General features: G+C 41.1%; 1 protein-coding gene across 2 annotated transcripts in view; it reads left to right on the forward strand.

The window, feature by feature from the left end:
- The window catches only part of NBAS (NBAS subunit of NRZ tethering complex), a 215,911-nt gene that overhangs the window by 166,523 nt on the left and 25,521 nt on the right, over positions 1-23,867 (forward strand). For both annotated transcript variants that reach the window (XM_066611939.1, XM_066611948.1), the window contains 8 exons: positions 1,442-1,671; positions 3,637-3,747; positions 5,499-5,749; positions 9,611-9,945; positions 14,975-15,196; positions 15,711-15,913; positions 17,404-17,493; positions 22,465-22,660. In XM_066611939.1, the coding sequence (XP_066468036.1) occupies positions 1,442-1,671; positions 3,637-3,747; positions 5,499-5,749; positions 9,611-9,945; positions 14,975-15,196; positions 15,711-15,913; positions 17,404-17,493; positions 22,465-22,660 (1,638 nt within the window). The remainder of the gene's footprint in view (positions 1-1,441; positions 1,672-3,636; positions 3,748-5,498; positions 5,750-9,610; positions 9,946-14,974; positions 15,197-15,710; positions 15,914-17,403; positions 17,494-22,464; positions 22,661-23,867) is intronic.

Genomic DNA, 23,867 nt, shown 5'->3' on the forward strand with positions numbered 1-23,867 from the left:
CCATCCACTGCCCTGCCCTCTCAGGACATGTAATTTGGCTACATCTCTTAATCAAGAATGACTGAATGATCCCATCAGTCCTGATGTGGAAGTGAGCCCAAGTTGCCCAAATCCAGCAGAGACTGTTAAGAAGAACTGAAGACAGTAGCAGCCTTCAGATAAGCATTGTGCTTTGCCTTTGATTTTTTTTCCTCATGACACACTAGTGTTCCTTGGGACACAGGTGAAGAATTTGTAATTCTGTATCCACAGTTTCGCTTAACTAGCAACCACCTGCGGCTATTGCGGGCCTTAGAAAGGTAGGAAACCAAAAAAAGTGACTTCTAATAAAACTGGAAGTTAAAACTGGAAAACTTTATGATAAGTTTTCTGATAAAACTGGAAGTGACATTTTTAATGACTTATAAGGCATTGGGATGCTTATTGGGATAAGGCATTGGGATGCTCAGGGAAGCTCCTAATACCTTATAAGGCATTAAAAATTATCATAAAACCAGAAGTTGCTTTTTTGGCCATTTTGAGGCCTTCAGTGGCCACGGGTGGTCATGCACAGCCTCTATGGGCCTCAAAAAGCCTCTGAAGGCAAGGCGAGCTGAGCACCCCTTGCCTCCAGAGGCTGAGAGACATTCCCTTGTATCTGCAGATTCAGTTATCCGTGGGGGGTTCTGGAACAGAACCCCCATGGATACAGGGGCATGACTGTATATGTGCTTTTGTATATGTGGCTTACAACATTGGTGCCTCTTAATGTTTAAGAGCAAGAGCAACTGTCCTTCACCCCCACATGGCATCTTTTTCAGTGGCTGTTGCTGATATCACTTCTGTATTTTTTTTTTTTAGAGTGTAAGCCTTTTGGGATCAGGGAACCATTGATTTATTTTGCTATAAATAAAATTACTTTGCAAAGAAAAGCAGTGTGTAAATATTCTCAGTAATAATAATATGTGAGAACAGTGGCAGGGTAATATAGATGCTGCATCTTGGCCCTCCCAGAGTACTGTCAACCTGGTAAGTTTTTTGTGAGATGTGTGGGTGGATGGATAGTTGGGCTGTGGCTTTGTGGAGGATCTGAAAGTCTTGGCAGTAGCCTAGAAAAGCCACAAGGAGTTTTGTTTTTCCTCCCTTTTCTTTTGTCTTGACCCCCCCCCCTTTTTTACCTTTATCTTTTTAGCCTTTATAATAAAAATAAAATAAATAAATAAGAGAAGCCACAACGTGAGGTAAATAGAGAGGTTTTCATCCTCTGCTGTTGTAGGGAGGCAGAAGCAGCAAGTAGAGTCTGACGAGAAAGAAAGTTTGTGCAAAGATGGAATTTGAACTACAGTTTGTAAATTTTTAAAGAGAGGTGGGTTGTGTGCAAGACCAGTGAAAATGTTATCTGCATCGTTTTAGCTTGGCTTGACACTCGTAACTTTCTGTGTATTTTGAATTGCTTCCACAGGCTGATCCAAAAGAATTAATTCAAATGGTCACGAAGCATGTTACCCAGTCCAGCCGTGCAGGCTGGTCTGATGAAACAGCAACTCTCATCAAGCACCTGCAGTACTACAATGAACGGCTCTTGGACTTCACTCAAGCTCAGACTCTTCAAGGCCTTGGCAAAGGCGTGGATGTACAGAGGTTTACAGCAGATCTGCAGTACAAGAGGGAAACCATATTGGGTCTGGCTGAGTAAGTAGCATCTGCTTTGTATCTTTTTCTTTTTTTTTAACCTGACCTATTTAAAATTCAAATCAGGGAAGTAAATTTTCAGCAGCACTGACCTTTAGAAAGGTTTATTAGTCATAGCTTGCTTTGCAAGGTTGTTGTTAATGGGATTTTTTTTTCCCCAACCACTTTCGTCGGATGAAGTGTTTTGTCCAGCCAAATGAATCAATAAACGCAAGAAATTGTTGGTGCGGATATTTTTACCTGTTTCTTGTGCTTCAGCAGCTAATCTCACACCTTTCAGAAAGAGACTCCTTGGCAAATGAACTTTTTGAACTGCTCTTGAAGGACCCAGAGTTTGTTTCAAGTGTGTATATTTTTAGACATAGCACTTGTTAAGGCACAATGCGGGTTTGCTTGAATTTCCAACATGGGGAATTGGCAGTAGTTCAGTAGTAAAGCCTGTTCTGCGCATGCAAAGGGTTCAAGATTCAATCTCTGACCTCTCCAGGAAGGGAGAAATTAGTTCTGTCTGCAAAAGCTGTGGAGCGCCACTGCTTGGTTTTTGTTATGCATCGTTGTTTACATCCCCTCTGTGACTTTTCTTAGACTGGGGAAATGTACAATGCTAGCTGTCAAGTGGTTTGACAGGGACTGAAGTATTAAGATGTCAGAGCCTTTCATATAAAGCTAGCATTTTTAGCGTGGCCACAGAGGATTTAGACTGAAGTTGCGTTTTGTCACTCATTTTGTGGTGAATATGTGCAACTCATTTTGTGGATGGATTCATCATATATCTGTCTGCCTTGCCATCCTATGAGGAGCAAGTCACTGAGTTCTATCTCCATAGATAATCTAATGCCTGATTTGGGCATATCAATATGTACAGTTTGTTCATACTTGATGCACTCTTGTACCTCTTTTCTGCACTTTTGTGTGCCTCTTTCTGTTTTGTATATTTAATAAATGCAAGTTTAAAAAAAAACTTTCTCCTTGAGCGTAAGGAACAGACATCTATTTAAAAATCTCACATTATGTGCTACTTTAAGGGAGGGGTCCTTTAGGCTCATCTCCCCCTCCTCCTCCTTTCTAACTGGAGACAATGTAGAGAGAAATCAAAGTTCACAGATAGCATAAGGAACAGAGACTTGCTCAGAACAGTGAGTAGACCTGACCTTGAAGCTTTTATAGGGGTCAGTGATTGTCCTGTTCAGACCTATTGTTAAGATGCTTTCTTGTTGGATACAGCTGGATGATGAATGACACCCAGACTTGAAACCTTCCCATGATCGTCTTCGATTTCCTGATTTAAGATCAACTTCACGTTTGAATAGTGATGCATTTATTTATCTTGTTTGTTTTGAAGTCCAGTCTCAAACCAGGAATATCAAAAAGAGCTTTGATACTGACTTCTGAAGCCTCTGTTTTGCTACCTGTGGTCACCATCCAGCAGCTCTGATGCATAGGCACAGACACTGATTATACACCAGAAGGTTTTCCTGTTCTCAGATCTGAGCAGGCGAGTTGTTGTCTTAATCTGATAATTCAGATTCGCTTGTTTTTATGAACTAGAGGGGTTTTAATTCTTATTTGCAGTGCATACTGAAGCTTGACAAAGTTCTCTATTAAACGCATAAATAGTTTTCATGATCTCATGTTTCGAGTATATTAATAACCCTTTATGGGTTATTGAACGGCAAGTGTTAATTTTCTTTCTTTGATCGCTTTGGATTCCTGATACTTGGTCTTAGGTTAGATTTCTGTATCTGACTTTATGAAGTAGCAAGGGAATACAGCACATTCTAATATATTCTGCTCCATGAAATTATCAGAGTGCATGAGATTTTTGCTGTTGGACCTGTGTAGGGGGAAAAGGTGATCATTTTTCTGACCTAGTTTTAAGCATTTTTCCTATGTAATATTTTCTGGCAACCTAATCAAACTGTTTTATTTTATATTTGCATGATATTTGTGGTTCTTCTTGAACAGAACGCTTGAGGAAAACGTGTACAGAATTGCTCTCTCCTTGGCTCAGCGTTATAGTGTCCCGCTCTGGGAAGTTTACATGACGCATCTAGAATTTCTTTTCAGTGACAGTGGGTGAGTACAGCAGCTTGCTTAATTGATTTAATATTATTGATGAGTTTCCTGACAGGCTGAACTCAAGTGAGCATTCAAAAGTTTTCTTTTAATCAGCAGGAACAAGATGTCAGGTCATGCTCTTCAGCAGTCGAATATTGATTTTGGTAGTAGAACATGAATATTGGCACCAAAATCACTGATCAAATAGAATCAATTTAATATTTGGTGCACAACTGTTTGCTTGAACTCATGTCGTTGCATTGGACCAAGAACAAGGAATCCTGGTCAGGGCATTGAAGTGAAGTGCATTGAAGTGAATGCAGGCATACTTGTTGCATTCTCTGAGTTTGTTGCAGCTTGGGCATACTGGCATGGTACATAGCAACAGAGGAATTGATTTACCCCAGTGTTTCTCAAACTGTGAGTTGGGAACCACTAGGTGGGTCACAAGCCAATTTCAGGTGCGTCCCCATTCATTTCAATATTTTATTTTGAATCTATTTGACTTGATGCTACCATGGAATGTGACTGCATTTGGGGAAATGTGACAGACCTGTACTTTTAACAAACTACTATGTATATCCTTTTAACAATGATGGTAAATGGGACTTACTCCTGGGTAAGTGTGGGTGGGACTGCAGCCTAGGATTCCTAAAAATTTTCCTGCTTGATGATGTCACTTCCAGTCATGACATCACTTCCAGTGAGTCCTGACAGATTCTCATTCTAAAATGTGGGTCCCGGTGTGAGAACCACTGATTTACCCTGTTGAGCAATATGTGGTAACTGTGTTGCACATACTTAAATCTCACAGTCTGTAACTATTATGAATATCCTTAATCTTAAGATCTGCCCATGTAATGTTATATGTTTTGTGGGGCTTTCTTCACTTCTGTTTTCGTTAATCTTTGCATTGGCGGAGGAAAATACTGTTGGAAAGCTTAGAGCAGGGAGTGGAAGAAACCCATCTTGACTTGCACTTGGCAAAGTCACTTCCACTATCCCCCACCAAAATGCCCACCCCTGCACACATAAACTAAAGAACGACAGTCAAGAGGAAAAGCCAATTTGTCAGTTCATGCTTTAGGACCTTTTTGACATCATGAACCAGTAATCCAATACCATCCTTCTCCAGTGTGATTCCAGCAGTCAACAGGTTGTGAGGCAGCCACATAGCTCAACTGGAGGGGAAAAATCTGCTGAGATGTCAGGCCAATACTGCAGCAGTAAAGAAACTATTTGCCCAGTGATATTGGTGGTAGGGCAAGGTTTAAATGCTCAGCCTTGAAGTTAGAAGCCTATAATGCCCCAAACACAAATAAAACACCTGTTTGGTAAAGTAGGCAACCTTCCCACAAGAGCTATTAAAAGGTATATTTATCTTAGGAATCGAAAAAGAATGTGAACTCCTGACTTGATGAGAGATTCAGTAAAATAAAATTATGAGCAAACAACTTGAACTTGAGCTGTCAGCAGGAAAACCTGCTCTTAAGCCTAATGACTGGTTATAATTGTCTCTGTAAATATTCTGTTCCTCACTTGAATCAGTTTGTTTGTAGTCAACAACTTGGGATTTCACTGATGCTGCAAAGTGAAGTCCCTCGTGATGAATCCTGCCATGCATCGTGTCAGAGTTGTTGATGTTATCGTCCCTGTAGCAAGTGCAAATTCTAAAAGTAAAATTGTTAATACCGAAATTGACTTGTAAAAGGACAAGCCTTAGTGTCACTTCACTAGAATGACCAGGCACGTTCCATTCTCCCACACAGCTTATCCACAACTGCAATAGAAGACAGAGCTCAAAGCCTTGGTCTCTTTGAGACTTTGAAAACCATCCCTGAAGCCTTTCACGAGCACATGGCAAAATATGTGTACCCTACTATTGAAGGTAGAGATCACCAGCGTTTACTGTATTATTTCACACTCCTTGAGAACTGTGCCTGCTCCGAAGTTGTGAATAGTACAATCAAACCGGAAACACACATACGTCTCCTGAAGAAATTCAAGGCAGTTGCACCAGGTATGCGGTGGTTGAATTTTTACTTGTATTCTTGTTTCTGCTAGAGTTGTTCATTCTTTCTAGCATGCTGGGCTGTATCTGCAGAAAAGCAATTATGACTAACTAGCAATTATGAGGGCACGTTTTGCACCTACTCAGGAGCAGTCAGGGCCGATGCAAAGGTGTGCACCGGATCCTGATCCTGCACCGGCTATCACAGGTTACGTTGTGCTGGTTGGCATGGAGAGCGTGGTAGGAGGGTGTGCAGTAGGTGGGAAGGGCTGTTTTGCGTGGGGAAGGGTAGAACAGGGGAAGGATCAAGCCCAGGAGGGGATGGGGAAGGCGGAGACCTCCTTCGCCATTTCCTAACCTCTCCTCCTGGCTTGGGCAGCCCTACGTAGGCTTCCTGGATTTGTACCATCTATGTAGCTGGCACAGATCTGAGAAGACCCATAGGGACAGCTGGGGTTTTACATGCAATAAGGGGAAATATATCCATTTACCTTGAGGAGACCTCCAGCTACCTCCTAAGTTGCATTCGGTACTGTTAGAGATAATGGGCAAAACAGAGAGAAAGCAGAAGCGCAAACCTGCCGCTGCAGCGTGTGGTGCTCAGAGCACAGGGGAGATTGCCAAACAAAGGAGGCAAGACCCAGGGAAGTACCAGCACCAGAGTCTATTTACAGGCAGTATTTACAAGTAGAAGGCAGTTCCAGAAATCGGCAATTAGAGGCAGTCCAGCAAACAGTCCAAATAGTCAGCAAATCAGGTGTCAGTCCAGCAGAGATTCATGCAGCAACTCACTCCTACAACCCACACCAGTGGAGTGTGCTTGTTGGACATTTATACTCCTGTCAGGCAGTGGGGGGGGGGGCACCATGACCTCATCACTGAGGAATGACATTGCATCATCCTAGGCAAGGATTGCACCAGCTTTTCCCATCTCTCCTTGTTCTGTGCAATGACTCAACACTTTGCCCTGATTGGCCCTTGCCCCATTGTCTGACAGGTATGCTTATGTTTGGCACGCACATCAGCAGTCTGGTAGGCTTGCCTTATCCAGCCACCAAATTGCCTTACTGCATGGGGCATATACTGTAACAGATACAGCACAGGCCTTGCGGCCTGGCTGTACCAGCACAATTTAGGATTAGGCTACCTGTATGATTGAAATCAATTAGACAAGTTAGTTGGTGATTTTCCTTAAGTTCTACAAATTCCAGTGGGCCTTGGCCATGATGAACTTTCTTTGGAGACAACCCTATAAAGATATGCATCCATCAGTCAAGCTGTTTTGAACAATTGATGAATATAGAAAATGTAATTGGTTTCCTTTACAGTGCAGAAAAATTATTCTGTTAACTATGTGCTTAATTTTAGCAAACTGAAACAAAATCTGTTTTGGAAAAAAAATGGGTTGTGGTGTGTGTTCCCTTATTTTCGATATAGTTTTCTGTATCATGCACATCCCAGAAGCTCCTGTGCAAGTACAGCAGCCTAAAGCGTTGCTGGCAAGCAACCTTTGTCCTTTTTTGTCTTTTGAACTTCCATTACTTAGGAAACACATTTCTTTGTGAATTGGAGTCCTGCTTCCTGTCTAAGATAGCTACCTCTCCTTCAGGATTGGCAGGCATCTGCCAATTGGATAGAAAACCTGTCTTCATCCTAGACAGGGCTAGAGTGGGCTAGAGTGACGAGTTGGGTTCTACTCTTCCAGTCGGATAACTTGATGACCTCATCCACCAAACTTATTGAGGTCCAAGCACACAGAAAACTCGGTCTTTTTGCACTGGTCACTGAGTGACCCATTTGTTGGGAGCTCAGGGAGAAGCACATACTTGCTTACTTGCAAGTGTAAGGACTGGGGATTGTTAGAGAAATGTCAATATATAGCAGGTAGGGACTGCTTCTAGTTAGGTTGCTCTCAGGGCATTTTATTTTTACTTCATCAGCTCCTCCATCTAGCCAGCTTGCAAATCTCACCGGCTAGTGCAAGGATTTATGACAGTGTTTTTTTCTTTTTTTTAAAGTAGCATTGCAGCTCCATCCATGTTTGAAATATTTGTAATCCCCTTTTCTGCTCACAATAGCAGAAGAGTAGAATCTATTTTTAATTCTTAATTCTACTATTGTACATTGTGAGCTGTAAAGGGGAGTAGAAATATTTTTCAAGGAGGTAAAAGCCCAAAATAAAAACATGCATTGAGTGTGTCATTGCAGTAAGAAATTAAATAATTTGTAACTGTATTGTTCTTTTGAAGTCCACTGCACACACTTTTTTAAAAATGGCAATCTGCACAGATGTTGTGAATAAATTGTCACTTATGCCTATGAACATATTCCCACATCATGGTACGAGGGCAAATAATGTAATCACCCTGCAAGTCTAGGGGCCCAGTCAGTTCCTGTTGCTTTTGTAAAAAAAATAGCAGTCTATAAAGGCAATCAAAATAACGGTATATGAATTAATTCCTTGTATATGTATAAAAGGAGATATGTGCATAGTAAGCTTGAGGAATGCTTGTGAGGAATATTGCACATGACGGCAAGTGCATGAGAGACTTGTGTAAAATGACTTAATATATTGGCGATGTCATTTTGTGTAACGAAGCCCTTGAGTTTCCTGAATTTCTGTATTAATAAGTTGCCCTTATCTGTTTTCCTACATGCCATTTAATCTGAATTGCACTGTATTCACACAAGCTAGGGAGATATATCTGTAAAATGAGTTACCAAAGTGTTCAGCTGGAACAAACAGGCTTAGCGTAGATGGCAAAGCCTTTGTAAAGGTCAGAAGAATAAATACAGCTGAAGCAGACTAATAGCTGACATTGTTGTAGTTAAATCAGGGTGTCTCAGACTTTTTGAACTAGTAAAGGGTTTTTCATAGTGCATTTTGGATAACACCTCCCCCACCCACTCACCGCACCAAATAATTTTGTTTTGCAAGTATGGAGAGTGAGAGAACCTGTGCATTGGGGCAGATGCACATTTAAAGACTAATTTTGCATGAGTTCTGGTCCTTTCCCTCAGATACTCACTTCGTTACTCCTCATTTCTTTGCCTGGTAAATGGCCCACAGCTCATTTCTTCAACTGCTGCTAGCAGAATTCCCACTTGGGCTTTTGGAAAGAGAAACTGAGGGCTGATCCAAATTCTGGTTTTCTTGTAGTGCAAGTGGATCACTCCTAGAGCCCCATGCCAGCTCTCAGCCCTCCTGCAAAAGTCTTCCAACCTTCCCAGGTCATACAAATGTACAGTTTGAAACCTAGATTTAAATGCAGGAGCAGCAAAGTGATATATTCCTCATGCTCAGTTAAAGACTTGGAAAAATCAAATGTATTCATGTATTTAAAAAATCAGCAATACAGATTTATATTCCTATAGATCTGTGTTTGTCTATTTCATTTTATGACTGCTAGTATGGAGTTTGGATAGGGAAAATTCAATTTTTTGAATTAGTGTTCCCTGCATTAGTCCTAGAACCATTATTAGATGCTATGAGCTGTGTCCAACTTACCACAAAGTGTCTCCAAACTCCACCAAAAGCTTTTGAACCTGCACAAACCCAACTAAAACAGACCCAGCACTAAGAGAACATTAGTCTGATATCAATAGTGGTCAAGATCATTCCAGGGACTTTTGGATTGGGCATTTCTGCCTTCCTCCCCATGCACACTCTGTTCTTTAAAAGGCCTTTTCATAACACCAATGTACTATGCCAGAAACTAAGAGTAAGCACTTGCTTTCGGGTTGTTTCACAACTCTAGCATCCATGTGTAGTGGCACCATTTAACCTGGTGGAGTTTCTAGTTGTGGTTCTCCCCCCCCCCTTTTTTAATGGTATGATTTTAAGGACTCTTTGTTTCTTTCTGCTAATAGGTCTTAATTACAAAAAGCTAACAGAAGAAAATGTGTGCCCTTTGGAAGCTTTGGGCCCTGTCCTCACCAGTCAGAATATTCTATCGATCTCTAAGCTTGCTCCTAAAATCCCTGATAAAGATGGAAGGATGCTTTCCCCAAGTTCTGTCTATCTCATCTGGCTAAAAACACTGTTCTGGAATGGAGATGCTCATCTCATTAAGAAAGCCCCAGAAACAGTACCTGAATGGTTACATGCCTATGATATCTGTGCCAAGTACTTCGATAGACTCTGCCCAGGAGATGTTATCATTTTCATGGATGAGATTACGTTTTCCTCAAAGGCTGTTACCAAGGTGAGTACGGTGTCCTCTAAAGTTGCATTGGGTAATTTAAAATGTTGTAAATCTTTGCTTCTTACTTGGATATGCCTTAATTGGGGGAAAAATGTAATGGTTTAAGCGTTAAACCATTTAAACCAGTTTCTCAAACTGTGGGTCAGGACCCACTGGGTAGGTTGTGAGCCAATTTCAGTTGGGTTCCCATTCATTTCAATATTTTATTTTTAGTATATTAGACTTGATGCTACCACAGTGTGTGACTGCAATTGGGGATATGTTACAGATCTGTACTTTTAACAGACTACTATGTACTGTATATGCTTTTAACAATGAGGAACTTACTCCTGGATAAGTGTGGGTAGGATTGCCGCCTAGGATTGTTAAAAATTGTCCTGCTTCCGGTCATGACACCAGTTCAGGTGGGTCCTGACAGATTCTCATTCTAAAAAGTGGGTCCCTATGCTAAATGTTTGAAAACCACTGGCATAAAGCAATTACAGAGCTAGTTCTCTAAAACAGTGATACTACACTGGCTCCTCGAACTACGGACAGCTGTCAGTGGTTTTGTGCAGGCACAGAATCATTGTCTGTTTTCCTGGTGGTGCTTTCATGCAGGTATGATAGTGCTGGGCCAGCAAGAAGCAGATGTTTCAACTTAAGTGCAGGCCCCGGAACTTAGCTTGTATTTAAGTAGTGGTATATGAATAATACAGAATTTAAAGAGTGCACAAAGGTGTCAAAAGACCTGTTCTTGCAGACTTCTTTTGGTTCTAATTCTTCATATCATATCCCATTTGGTGTAACCTTGGTCAATCAGATATCTGGAGATGTTATTTAATTTATATAGGCAGCGGATAATTTGCTTCTGGTGAAAAGCATGGAAGTATAGTGTACAGTACAGCGCAGTGCTGTAACTGCTTACTTGGGGGCTCTACCTGACCCTCAGGTGATTGAGCATTGCAATCTCCTGCCACATCTGGGAAGTCCTCTAAGGCCCTCCAGGATTGGGCTCAGCATCCGCTGATATTCAGATCTGCAGGTGCTGTTAAGGAAGGCCTATTGTACAGCTTCATTTAATAAATGCAATCTGTTTACTTTCCTTTCATATAAAATAAAATGAAGGTTGACTATTCATGTTTTTTCCTTTGGGATAGCAGAAGCAGAAACCTTTATCCAAAAGACTCTGACATAGCCCAGATTGCTGTTCATGTACTCAGAAAGGCAGGGTATGATAATATATTTTGATAGTGCTGTGGTTGTTCGCTCTGTGGAGATGAATGTACAATTAAGGTAGCATTGTCTTGTCCTAAAATCCTTCTTTTAAGTAGTCTAATCTCTGCCTGCAAGATCATTGCGTCTTCAGAGGATGCCAAACGCTTTTGTGGTTCTTCAGCATCTAACAAAACAAGCTGAATGTATGCATAATGCTGCCATCTGCATCGCTTTATCTAGAGTTGGGCATTTTAATGCACAAAGAAGGGAAGAGAGTGGAAATGGCTCTACTACCAAAGAAATGGATATGCTAATCAAGTTATTTTGCATAATATGCAAAAACCATATCTGCTTTCTTATGCTTAAAGTATAATAAGGATACATCATCTCCACAATCTGGTGTAGGCAAAGTGTACCCCAGGAAGGAAAGCTTTCTCCTGCTGCAGTCATATAGCACTGAATATAGGAAAGCAGGTTTTTGCGGTCCGGGGTATATATATATTTTTAAAGGGCAACACACAACCCCTATAGTCCCAACTGAAAGATTGACAGAGAGCTACTACATGCATACAAGCTCATAGACTAATCTTGCATGTGTCATTTAACTGTTGTAGATCCCTCCTCAGCCATGAAGCTTCCTGGGTGACCTTGGGCCAGTCACTTTCTCTCAGCCTCACCTACCTCACAGGGTTGTTGTGAGGACAAAAGGAGGGGAGCTTCTGTGTACAACGCCCTGAGCTCTTTGGAGGAAGGGCGGTATAAAAATGTGAAAAATAAAAATAAATAGATATAATAATCACAAATAGAAGAGGTAGATCTTTCATATCGTTGCAAATACTATGGTTTTCAATAGAATCCTTTCACATGTCCATGAAATTATGTTTGTGATTATGTGAACCAGGCCTAAGAGTGCCCTCTTGGCTATGTCATTGGAGTGTTTGGGTATCTTTGAGCTAAGGATTCCAGAGTGATGGTGGTGTTGTAGTCTAAAGGCCAGTTTAAAGTTTATCTGACTGCAAGAGAACAGCCCATACAACAGGTAACAGGGACCAGTCAGCCAGCTAACTCTCTCTCTCTCTCTCTCTCTCTCTCTCTTCCATCTTTCATCTCAGCAAATATAAAGGTGAGCCCTCTTTATTTGTGGGTTTGGAACCCACAGAGTTGACTCAGCACAGATTTGGAACCCATGGTGGAGGGTTTCACCTGACCAAATGCAACTGGAAATCTGGGAGCTTTTCTGAGGCCCAGGAAGGCATCATGTGGCCTCCCCAAGCCTCAGAAAGCCTCCTGAAGATCTAGAAAGGCACTTTCAAAAGCCTCCTGGAGATCTAGAAAGGCACTTTCAGCCCTTTGCAAGACCTCCAGATAGCCTTCCCTTAGCCGGGGGGGGGGGGCGGCACATATGGCCTTCCCAGGCCCAGAAAGCCTCATGGACTCAAGAGTCAGGCCCCACTAAGGATTCAATTATCTGCAGATTTCAGTGTCCATAGGGGGCCTGAACAGACTCCCCACAGATACTGAGGTCCAAATATATATTTTTCAACTCAGGCAGAGATGGTTCAGCAAAAACTAGCAAGCAAGACTTCTAGCTGCATTGGGTAATCCTGCTCATTCACCCAGTGTCTGCCCTTCCACAACTACCCCTTAGCACATTCTGCTGGTTTTCTCTTACCATGCTTATCTTTGGCCTTTGTGACAGAACATTCTGCGGCTCAGTTGATCAGTCCTGTCCTTCCAGGCAGAATATTCCATAGTTGGTATTAATATAATTGATCATCATTAATTAATTTTTATCATTTTCGTGACTACTGAGCTTCCATGGAGCTCGTTTGAAAGCCCTTGATTAGAACCTTTATTTGTGCTGGCTTTCAGTGTCTCGTGTTGCTTGTTGTGCTAATGTGTGTGCTGGCATCTGAAAGTGTGTTAAACTGCATTTTCATTGCCTTTGTTTGATGAGCATTTTCAGCCTAAGCATCTGAAGCAGGGCAACTTACCAAGCTAAATAAACAGTTATGCATCAGATATATGAGATGGGGGAGCAGTTCGTAGCACCTCACTCTCTTAAAGTGCTGTATAAAAGATAAATCACAAGGACATGCATGAGCTTGCATTCATCATACTTATTGGCAATTTAGAAACATAAAACTGTGCCTGACAATGGGTTTGACCAATGGGAATGAAATGAAAAAAAATCTGTTCGTATTCTTGTAGCATAATTCTTGGAGAAAAGCTATAGCTCAGTGGAGAAGTTCCCAGGTTGCATTCCCAGGTAATGCTGCAAAAGCCTCCATCTGAGCTATGAATTGTTGCCATTTATGTAAAGTATACTGAGCCAGATAGACCAGTGGTCCTTGGGATGGTGTTCAGTGGTATTTGCAGGACCCCCAGACCCCCAACACCTTTCAGTAAGACCAGCAATGCAACATGACAAACAGCAGTCGGAGGCTTGGCAGGCAAAGCTCTAGTACAGGGGTCTCCAAACCCCGGCCCGGGGGCCAGATGCAGCTCATGGAAAGTCTCTATCCGGCCCGCGGACAATCTCTTGTCCCCTGAAAGCCTCTGGCACACTCAACTGAACATGACCAGAACTATGCTCTGATTGTGTCTGGAGGGTGTTCTGAGGGCCAGAGAGGTTGAATGAATGAGCCCATTCATTCATATATTCACTCATCTAAGCTCCATCTCAAATTTATTTATTTAAATTTTATATTTAAATTATTTTTCCGGCCCTCAACACCACACCAGATATTTGAAGTGGCCCTCTGGCCAAAACGTTTGGAGACCACTGCTCTAGTGCATACTTTCTGCATGCTCGAAAAATCCCTCCCATCCACCCTGAGCCTCTAACCAGTGTTTGTTGTGTCACATCTGGCCTCTCAATTCAGAAATAACTGGCGATAACATCATTGCCAATTACTTCTGGTAGTACTTCGAATAGGTAGACCACGTGAAGTGGTACAGGAGGGGACAAACCTTGAGAAATACTGAGATAAACCAAATGATGGATTTGATCTAAAACTTCCTATATCCCCATGATTAATCCCATAGAAGGCTTCCTCAAGGAATCTTGTTCACTACTGAGGAGGGTTTGAGATTCAGAAAAAAAATGCCATTGAAAAAAGATCCTGTCATACATGAAGTGGTCTTTTTCTGATTCCCATTGCATTTCTGTAGCACGTGGATGAGAATCAGCTTGTGGTGCAGTGTACTGGTTTCATATTGTCTGTGCACGTTGAAAGACTGCTGCTTCCCCTCATAGGAAAGTGAGAGTCCCTGGTGCAGTTGTCTGAAAACCTCTGTATGACTTTGTGATGGAGTTCAGGAAGGGGATGACATGCAAATAGTGTAGGCCACCTGTTGCCTCCATTGGTTGGTTGGTTTGACTGTCCGTTCTGTCTGTCATCCTTTTTGAGCAGTAGGCTAATGCGAATCAGAAGTCTTTCTAACAACGCTACCCCCTGGTAACTTCAAAGAAATTCACAAACAGTTTGAAGAGTGCCAAGTTGTGCTTCAAAATTGCTACAGAGTTATTATGCTTTAGAAGAGGCTTTATTCCCCCTACCTAGATGATGGAATCAGTCAAGAGAACGTAGGTGTAAAGAAGCAGACTAATGTGGGACTGTAATTTGGAAGGAGTGGATCTTAAGTAAATGCACTCTCTCCTGCACCTTTTCTGTTGTATTTACATAGACTTGTTCTTTTCAGTCTCTTGATCAGTGTTTATATACTGTTCAGCTACTTCTACCTTTGGCTCACGTTTAGAGCATCCAGGCGGTCCTTGTGTAGGAAACGGCAATGACAATTTATGATAAAATGCATTATCTTTTCTCAGCTGTCGGTTGATTCCCGGGTAGAGATGACTAAGAAAGCAATTAAGACCATGAAACATGTTGCTGAAAAGGCTGGGAAAAGGACAGCGGATGGGGACGATGCGGAAGGAGTGGTTAGCAGGCACATGGACTATGAAGATGCTCTGAGTCATCTGCAACAGTCTCTCGCACATTTGGGAACACTGAGCCATAGCTTTATTTCTTTCTTGAAAAATAGTGACCAGGTAAATGAGAAATATTAGTCTACCCATATCAAAATTATGCTTACAGGATACAGATGTCACCTCTGTATCTGCAGATCTGGCCTCCGCTGATTTAACTCATTGTGGATACCGGGTTCGCCATTTAAATGTCATGTATGCAAATAGAGTCTCATTAACAAAAGTCATCTAATCAAATGAAGTTTTTGCATGGCTTGTAGAAAAACCAACTTTGTTTTTACCCTGTGTATACCGAAACATGTAATAATGAATCTGCCAAACACAACATTGTAAATTACTGGTCCTGTGTGATTTGTTCCAAAAATTGCTTTGTGCAATGTTGGAAATAATTCTTTCTGCCGTAATACGTTGGTGTGCAATATAGAGCATTTTGTTGGAATGTCTCATGGAACGGCTAGGTCTTCCTTGGTGAGCAATGATATCTGTGTTTTCAATTAATGTTGGCGTATTAGCTATAAATCTTGTGAAATAAAAAGCGAGTTGTCCTGGGTGTATTTAAAAGATCTTTCCTTAACAGAATATACTACAGGAATATGGGCATCAGTATGATATATCTCGATCAGAGAAGGAAAAAATCAATGAGCAAGCTGTAACTATGTGTATAGATGGCCAGCCTTTGGCTATGATACAGAACTTACTGGACGTTGCTGTTGGAGATCTGGGAATCTCACCCAGAGATATAGTACAGACAGCTGTGAACAAAATTGTAAGAAATTTAAGGTGAGTTCAATTACACGTTTATATTTAATTACACATTTAATGTGCAATTTAATTACACACACACACACACACACACACACACACACATTTTTCTTACGTTTAACTATGTACTTTGGTTTGCTTCTTACCTATGTACCATGCAACCAACATACAATCAGTTTGCTTTTTGCATATGTAAATGCAATTTACATAAAATGCAATTGCATAAAAATTAATTACATGCTGAGCAAAGAAATATTTCTACAATATCAGTCAGAAAGTATGGTTACTTGTACTTTTGGATGCAGAGTATCGCTGACCCCCCTCCCCCCGTGGCAAGTTAGGGAGGGTACGAAGGCTCCAAGCTGACATCTGGTGTGTACTCTGAGGTTAGTGAAGGCAGAGCTGGAAGCCCATTTGCACTCCTCAGTTGCTTGCCAGCATGAGGGGTTAGCTGGGTTGTCCCTTACCTGGAATGCCTGACTGCCTCAAATGCTTCTGGCTTGGGACAGGCTTGTGTGGTCAGACTGCCTCTTCCCCTTACAGGGGTTGACTCTGATAAGCTTGCTTGACCTCGGCAGGGGACACAGCTTGAAGTCAGGATGGCTTCAGCCAGGGAGTTGGTGAATGGGTTGTGTGTGTCCCCCCCCCTTAGTGAAACAGCCTCCCCGTTTTGATCTATTATTCCTTTAACTGTTGCAGTTCTCTCACATTTTTCCTCTTTGTAACCAACTGTTAATAAGAGTGGCCATTCACCCATGACCTTGTTTCATGTGTTCATTGGGAAGTGCAAAACTTTTATTTGTTGTACTTTCTTCTGTCATCAACTGCCAGTGATCTTATGGTTATTTGGGCAACTATTACAAGAAAAAACAGATGGGAATTTATATTTCATCTATAAAAGATGGTCATAAATATTTGTAATCTCAATCTAATGATACATTTTCTTCTTCACATGAATTATCTTGTGACATGCCACAAAACATGAGCTGATTAAGGGAGCATCCAGACTTTCAATGGATGGTTCCTCTATGAATCAAGTTGCACTCATGCATGCTACCTTTCCTTCTATGTATGGAGGGATCTGCCAATGACAAAGCACTGCTCTGCTTGAAAGTCCTGATGCTATCTGAAGGGCAGATACCTCTGAATACACATACCCAGAAAATACAGAGTAGTGCAAGTCAGACAGACCTCCTTAATGGCAGCAAATGTGACAGTTCCACTTCAGATAAATAGAATAAAATCCATGTCACAAATTATTCCGCCCTTTACCCTTAGAAGTGCGGGGGGGGGGGGGAAGGAGGCTTGTATTTTTCCTTCCTATTGGCTGTTTTGCTTTATTATGACAATGATGAAAATTATTATTCAAAGAGGGACATGTGTAATTTGCAGTGATTTACTGTTTGATAAAAAGCATAGAATTATGCACTCTAAGCATTAAGGACTTTGGAAACATTTATTTTAAAGTGATCTTTCAGCAAACTTTATTTCTTTTCTTTTTCTGTTAGTGTAAAGAGTAATGAATGTCCTTTCAAAAAAGACCCTCTGCAAATATTAGAAGGTATTGTGTCTGCTGTCCATACAAGTGCCGAGAATGGGTAAGTGACTCTTCATCACATGACTATAGTTGTCAGCCCTTTGTAGGCTTTAGTATTTTATGGTCAGTATTTTATGGTCAGGGATTAAAGTATCGATGTACAGTCCCCATCATCTGCTCAGTGGAAGGGTTCAACATTGTGACTCCCATATGCATGCACACAGATATATACACATAGATCTGCAGAAGCAATCTGCTCATATTTCCTCAAAAGGGTTGAAACTTGCCAATCAAGTTGCTTAGATCAAAACTGCCTGTAAGGTCTTTGAGTAGGCTCCAACAATAATTATCAAGTAAGAAAGTTCAGCTGAAAACTTCATTTAGATCACAAGGTCTCCTCCTATAGGTTTGAGTCATTTAGCAATATTCTGACCAACGACAGAGTACATATATGATGGATCATTGTTGGTTTGCTGTACAGTAGCTGAAAAATACTCCTTACCTTTATGTTTGTGGTGTTGTCATTAGGAGGCCCAGGAGACCTCTTTCTGGTTGTGCTTGGCCTCAGAATGGCCCACGGAAGTCTCCAGAAGCTATTTCCAGTTTTCGAACTTTTGGTTTGCAATTTCTGCTTTGCTTCCAAAAACCAAATGTAGCTTCCGAATGCTTCTGTGTGCCATTCTGAGGTCCATGGAAGTCTGGCATGACCTGGAAGAGGCATCTGGGGCCTCCTCATGACAACAACACAAACACAATGGTAAGTTGTTCACATAATGATGAAGTTGCTTAATGTCAGGGTTTGGAAAATGTATCCCCATAGTTAAGTGATGCATACCAGCATTTCCCCAATGCTGTGACACTATTCATGGATTTCTAATATTTTCTGAACTGGGATTGTAGTTTTCTGTTCTTGAAACATCTGTATGGCTGTGGACAAGACTAGAAATCTGTATTTCATAAAGTAACACAGTGTTTACCTCCTGGATCCTTGTCGTTGTAGCAACTATATGTAAATTTTTACCTTCGAGACATTGCTGTCTTTGAAAAATGAGTTTGCCTAACTTCTAAAGCCAGAATCTCAATAGTTTCCTTTTAATTTCTCAACTTTTTAATTTATATTTTGAATTTTGCAACTTCAGATGCATCATTTCTAATTTAGCACCAGTTCTCTTAGAGATGGGACAGAACGTGGAATAACGGAGCCTAAATAAATTCTGAACTCTTCACAAAATGATAACTTAAACTGTCATCTTATATTATTTCAGGGCTTCCAGACAGGTTGAATTGGTGTTTTCTGATGGATATTACTTTCCCATCTGTCTTGTTAGGATGAATATAACAACATTAGTTATAATATAAATCACATTCTACCTGGAGATACTGTTCCTTTGAAAAACTCAGTGTCAAATTGCCAATGAATATGAGAACATTATTTATCTGGTTTTTATATGCAGCCATTTGGAGCTAGTAAAGGGCAAAGGGATTCTAAAAGGTGGGGTAGAAATACAGTAAACAAAGTAAAATAGTAACCTTGCACTGCAAGTCCTACACCATCCTGTTGAAATTATTCTAGTGTTTCATCACACAATAGATTTATACAGCATTCAGTGAATCCCATATGCTAGGGTCAAGGACTTCGGCTGCTCCTGCTGCAGCTGGTGGTATTTGCAACTTGGTGAATATATCTGATATGCAGATCAATGCTTCCCTAGTCAACTGTGGAGACTAGCAGTTCCTTCTTGATGAGCTGTGCCTCCCTAGTTCTCATTGTTCTCATTTAGGTTTTAGCATTAGTTGCAAGCCTTTTCTCTCTGAAGAACTTGTTTTGCTCTGCATTAGCCTAGCACCCAAAAACTGTACCCTGCGATGTCTCTATTAGAGCCAGGTTTATGAGGGCACAGGTCAGACTGGTATAGATTGGGCTGGCTAGCAGGGAGATGAAATAAAGTGAAACTTTCTGGGCAAATAGAAGAGGTTAAACTACAGTTTGTTGTAGTGCCAAAAAGAGAGGAAGACGGAAAGAGAGAGGCTATCCTTGTGGGGTTTGACCTAAAATAGAAGATGTGAGGAAAAAGAGGCAGGCCCACAGCAATGAGCCCATATTTCTTTTTGCGGTTGGGGGAGAAGAAAAACAAATAGCTTATCCTGTTTTTCAGACTGAGAGAAGCCCTGTTACTGAAATGTGCCCTTCAAGTAAACTTAGGGCAGCCCGATATATTATATTTCTAAGATGTAAAATGAACAATGTGATATGTAAGAAATGTAATGTTTGAATGCAGTTACAAATGAGTAATACAGGTGCATTCACCAAGTAACAGGTTTGGACCAATTCATGATAGCCCTCTGGAACTTCCATATTCAGGGGCAGTAAAACCTGCAATACCAGACTAGGCCAAACAATAAAAAAGGCAATTACAGTACCTTCATGCCTGTTTAAGTGCCCAGAGATATTGAACTAGCCACCTAGAATGCTGGACTACATAAATCCAGTAAAACAATAGTGCTCTCCATCCTAGGCAGTTTCCTGGCTTGGTATAGTCTTGGAGGCCAGCACAGATTTGATGTTACATAATTTGTGAAGCAGACCCCGAGTAAGTAGTAGTGTGACAGGCGCTGAAATATTCTTTCATAATACTTAGTTTCTTTCAGGTGTATAATCTAAATATCACCTCCTTTATCACTTAGAATTTAATTTTGCTGGATGTTAATAAGCTTAATTTGAGCAAAATGTGCTGGTACCATAAAATTGCCTACTTGCTCCTATAAATAAAAATATGTTCACCATTAATGAGTTGCAGAGGGACAGAGATTTTATTAGATTTCACCTGTTTCAGTTAAGTAGAAGGCTGCATGAGAGAGAACCTTTTTGCATCAGTAGTTTATTCTCACGCAGATAAGAAAAGTAAAAATCATTTGCTACCACTGAGGAATTTGTGTAAAAGCAACCAACGCTAACATGGAAAAAAGATTTTATGCAACTGTCTTTGGTAGTGATGAAACAAGGGGCATGTTGAAAATGTTAAAAATAATTCACTTTTTTCTAAATATTTTGCCCCTCAGGCATCCCTTGCTTTCTAGGACAGGAAATATACCTTCCTTGATGTTCTACTCTCTCTAAAGTTCCAAGTAGAGTTGTGTGGGTTTTTTCTCCTCCTTATGTCTATTGATCTTATAAGTGCTAATGGATGGAAAAAAATGAAAAGAATTTGAAATGAGACATTAGCACCTTTGCTTACTGATCAGAGTGTTTGGATCAAATATTTGAGTGTTTGATCTTTGAGCATTCGGCAGTCACAAATGATCTTTTTTTAAAAAAAAACAGTAGTGTTAACTTGCCGCTGGTATATTTCTGGAAACTTGTATTGTGGCATCTTTGTAGATGAGTCTATAGATATAACTGATATGTCTTTGATGAATACCTCTGCATGAAAGCAAAGTACTATAAAGGATGTGAGTTCCACTTGTTTCCATGTGGTTTGTAGAAACCTTGGAGATTTGCTTGTGTGTATAGTGGAGAGTAATTAGTATACTGGAATAGGAGTCGCAAACATTCAGAAGCGCAGTAGGGTTTGGATGCCTCTCTTGTGGTCAGATCCCCATATTGAATTCCTACTTGAAAGGTCACAATCTGATTGTAGGTGGCTCGTAAAGCTTTAACTGATCGCTAAGAAGGCAAATGCATGGAGCCCTATGGAAAGTGAAGCTGAACCATATCGCGCGTTTACTCATGCGTAGGCAAACTAGCCTTAGTCCATTGGAAAGGGCAGCCTGAAAGGAATCTAATGACACCAGAGTAGTCCCAATCCAATAAATGCAGCCCCCCAAAAAACCCCAAGAAGGAAGTCCCTCCTTCCAAACTGATGAATGCAATGAGCCTTATGGAAAGCAAAACTAAGCCACATGGTTGCGTTTACTCATGAGTAAGCAACCGTGCCTTGGCTCATGATCAGCTCAGAGAGGAATACAAAGCCACCAGGATGGTCCCAATCTGATGAAAATGGTACTCAAGAAATGCTCCAGAAGGCAGCTCCACCCCCCCCCCCCAAAAGATTAAAGCAGAGGCTGAACTGATAAGGTGAATTTTTTTTAGACCTGTAAAGATAGGTGGGTCCTGATAATGATATGGTTTAAATGTAAGTACTTACATTGAACTAGGTAGGGCTGAAAATCTTACTGTTTTTTTTTGGGGGGGGGGGGAGTGGTTATTGCAGGCAGGCTACAAAGAATTCACTTGGAAGAACAGGGCTGGCTTCTTCTTATTTAATTGTTTTACTTTTAATTTAATTATTTATTTTAATTTGCTTGATGATTTCACTTCCAGCCATGAAGTCATTTCTGGTGGGTCCCAGACAGACTGTCATTCTAAAAAGTGGGTCCTGGTGCTAAAGGTTTGAGAACCACTTACCTAGATTGACACTTGCTTAATTTTTGCAGATAATCTATTTCTACGTTCATTTTAGCTCTTGGTGCTGATAACGTTTGTGTGATCCAGACCTGGTTTTGAGGAAGATTCATTGTTCAGCACAGTTGTATTGTAGCCAGTGCCAGCACCAGCTTGCTGAAAGCTCTAGTCTAGGGCAAAGACCTGCACTGGATCTCCTAAGATTATAAGTGGGAGGCAAATCTGTAGAAACTGACCCTGACCAGACCACTGGGATTAAGGTAGTCAGGACACCTGGTTGGACTTTCTAAAGTGTGTGGACCCTCAGTTGGTGGCCAGCCTAACCGACCCCTGATGTCATTCCTTTGTGAAATGAAATCTTATATAATTCTGCCTTTTTTGCTTCCGTGTAATTACTTTTTTGTTACATTCCTACAATGCTTTGCAGGAATTTAAAAATGGAGACATTCTGAGTTATGTTTATGGGCTGCTGAAGATTGGAATAATCAGTATAATCAAGTTAACTTTTTATGAGTTCAAGTACTGTGTCCTTTACTTTTATAGCACTTAGATATTACGGTGAAATAACTGTTTTTAGGATGAAATTTAAAAAAAATTTCAAAAGTTTTGGCTTTATTGATTTGATTACAGGGAGAATCTAGTTTCTTCAGACGATCTCTTGGATTGGTTTAGACCTTTCTGTGGTGATGATTCTTTGCCCGTGAAGCCTCGCATTCAGGTGCTGCAGATTTTAGAGCAAACCTTTCACCTCAGTGACGAAGACAGCAAGCTGCTTGTGCTCTTCAGAACTCAAGCTGTCCTCAAAGCCTATTGGCCTCAGACTCAGGTAGGCAGTGGCATTTGATGGTAGTGGTGAAACTTTGTGAAACTTTGGACTGGTTTCTTTAATTGCTATAAATCGTTAATAGGGTTGGGGGTTTTTTAGTTATTATATAAATTACCAACAGCTTAAAGCATCAGGAGAAGCTCTAGCCTTGACTGAACAATCTGACAGTGTTAATATCTGAACTTTGTTTCATTTATGGGTCTCTTGTTAGACATTGGTGCTAACTTTTTGTCTCAAGTAGATCAATACAGCAATACTGTGCACTTTCCTCTCATTCCGGGGCCACAGCATAGATGAATGTCAAAGCATACCCAGATGCTATCACATCACCCCCTCCCCAGGTCTCACACACACACCCATGCGTACGTGCGTGTGTGTTGGTACATCACCTCCTCTCTGCATCTGGAATGGTTCTGATCTGCTCACTGATCCAAACACTTGGGCAGCAAGTGCTGTGCACCTCCTCCTGTGGAGCATTGTGGGGGAGTGACCCACCCCTACTTCCACACCAAGTTCACTATGCTGTTGCTTTGAGCAACAATTCATCTAGATCTGTTTTAAATTGTTACTTATCCTGGTTATTTTATCTGATACTCTGAACTATCTTGGTGGTTCTGGGGATGGTGGTGTTTTAAGTAGAATTTGTAAGCCAAGCTTAAAGGCCACTATTGTGGTAAAGTTAGCTTAAAATGCAACTCATATGTCAGTCTCAAATTTGCAAACATTTTCACATGGGAGCTTTGCACAGATAAGGGGGAAAGGAAGTACAAGCAAGTCGTGCGTCCGCTCTTTGTGCTTCCTGTGTAAAGTCTCATGTGGGAACTTTAAGTTTAACATCTTCCCTAATGCATGTGCTAAAGCTCAGCTTGTGGGTAGGTTCCATTTTAAGGACTGTGGGGCAGTTAGAGGAAACTACAAAGTTTCAGGGAGAGAGAAGATTTCTGAGCCTGGTGGTATCTTGATTGCCTGTTGGCAAAAACGGATGTATTTGTAGGGCTGACTGAGCTCTCAGAGTTCTGTCGCCCCAGTGTAGTGCTGCTGCCTTGCTAAGTTTCCCTGTGTCTGGCTTTGGAGGAGGGGTCACAAGTATCCTGCTTTATCAACATAAGTGTCTTCAGTGAAAGGGTTTTTTCACGTTCACTTGTGGTACAAAAGAGAGTAAGCTTAAAAGAAGCAGGAAGTTCTGAAGTGTGAACCAACCTGCTCT

This window comes from Tiliqua scincoides, chromosome 1 (assembly GCF_035046505.1).
Source record: "Tiliqua scincoides isolate rTilSci1 chromosome 1, rTilSci1.hap2, whole genome shotgun sequence".
Lineage (NCBI taxonomy): Eukaryota > Metazoa > Chordata > Lepidosauria > Squamata > Scincidae > Tiliqua > Tiliqua scincoides.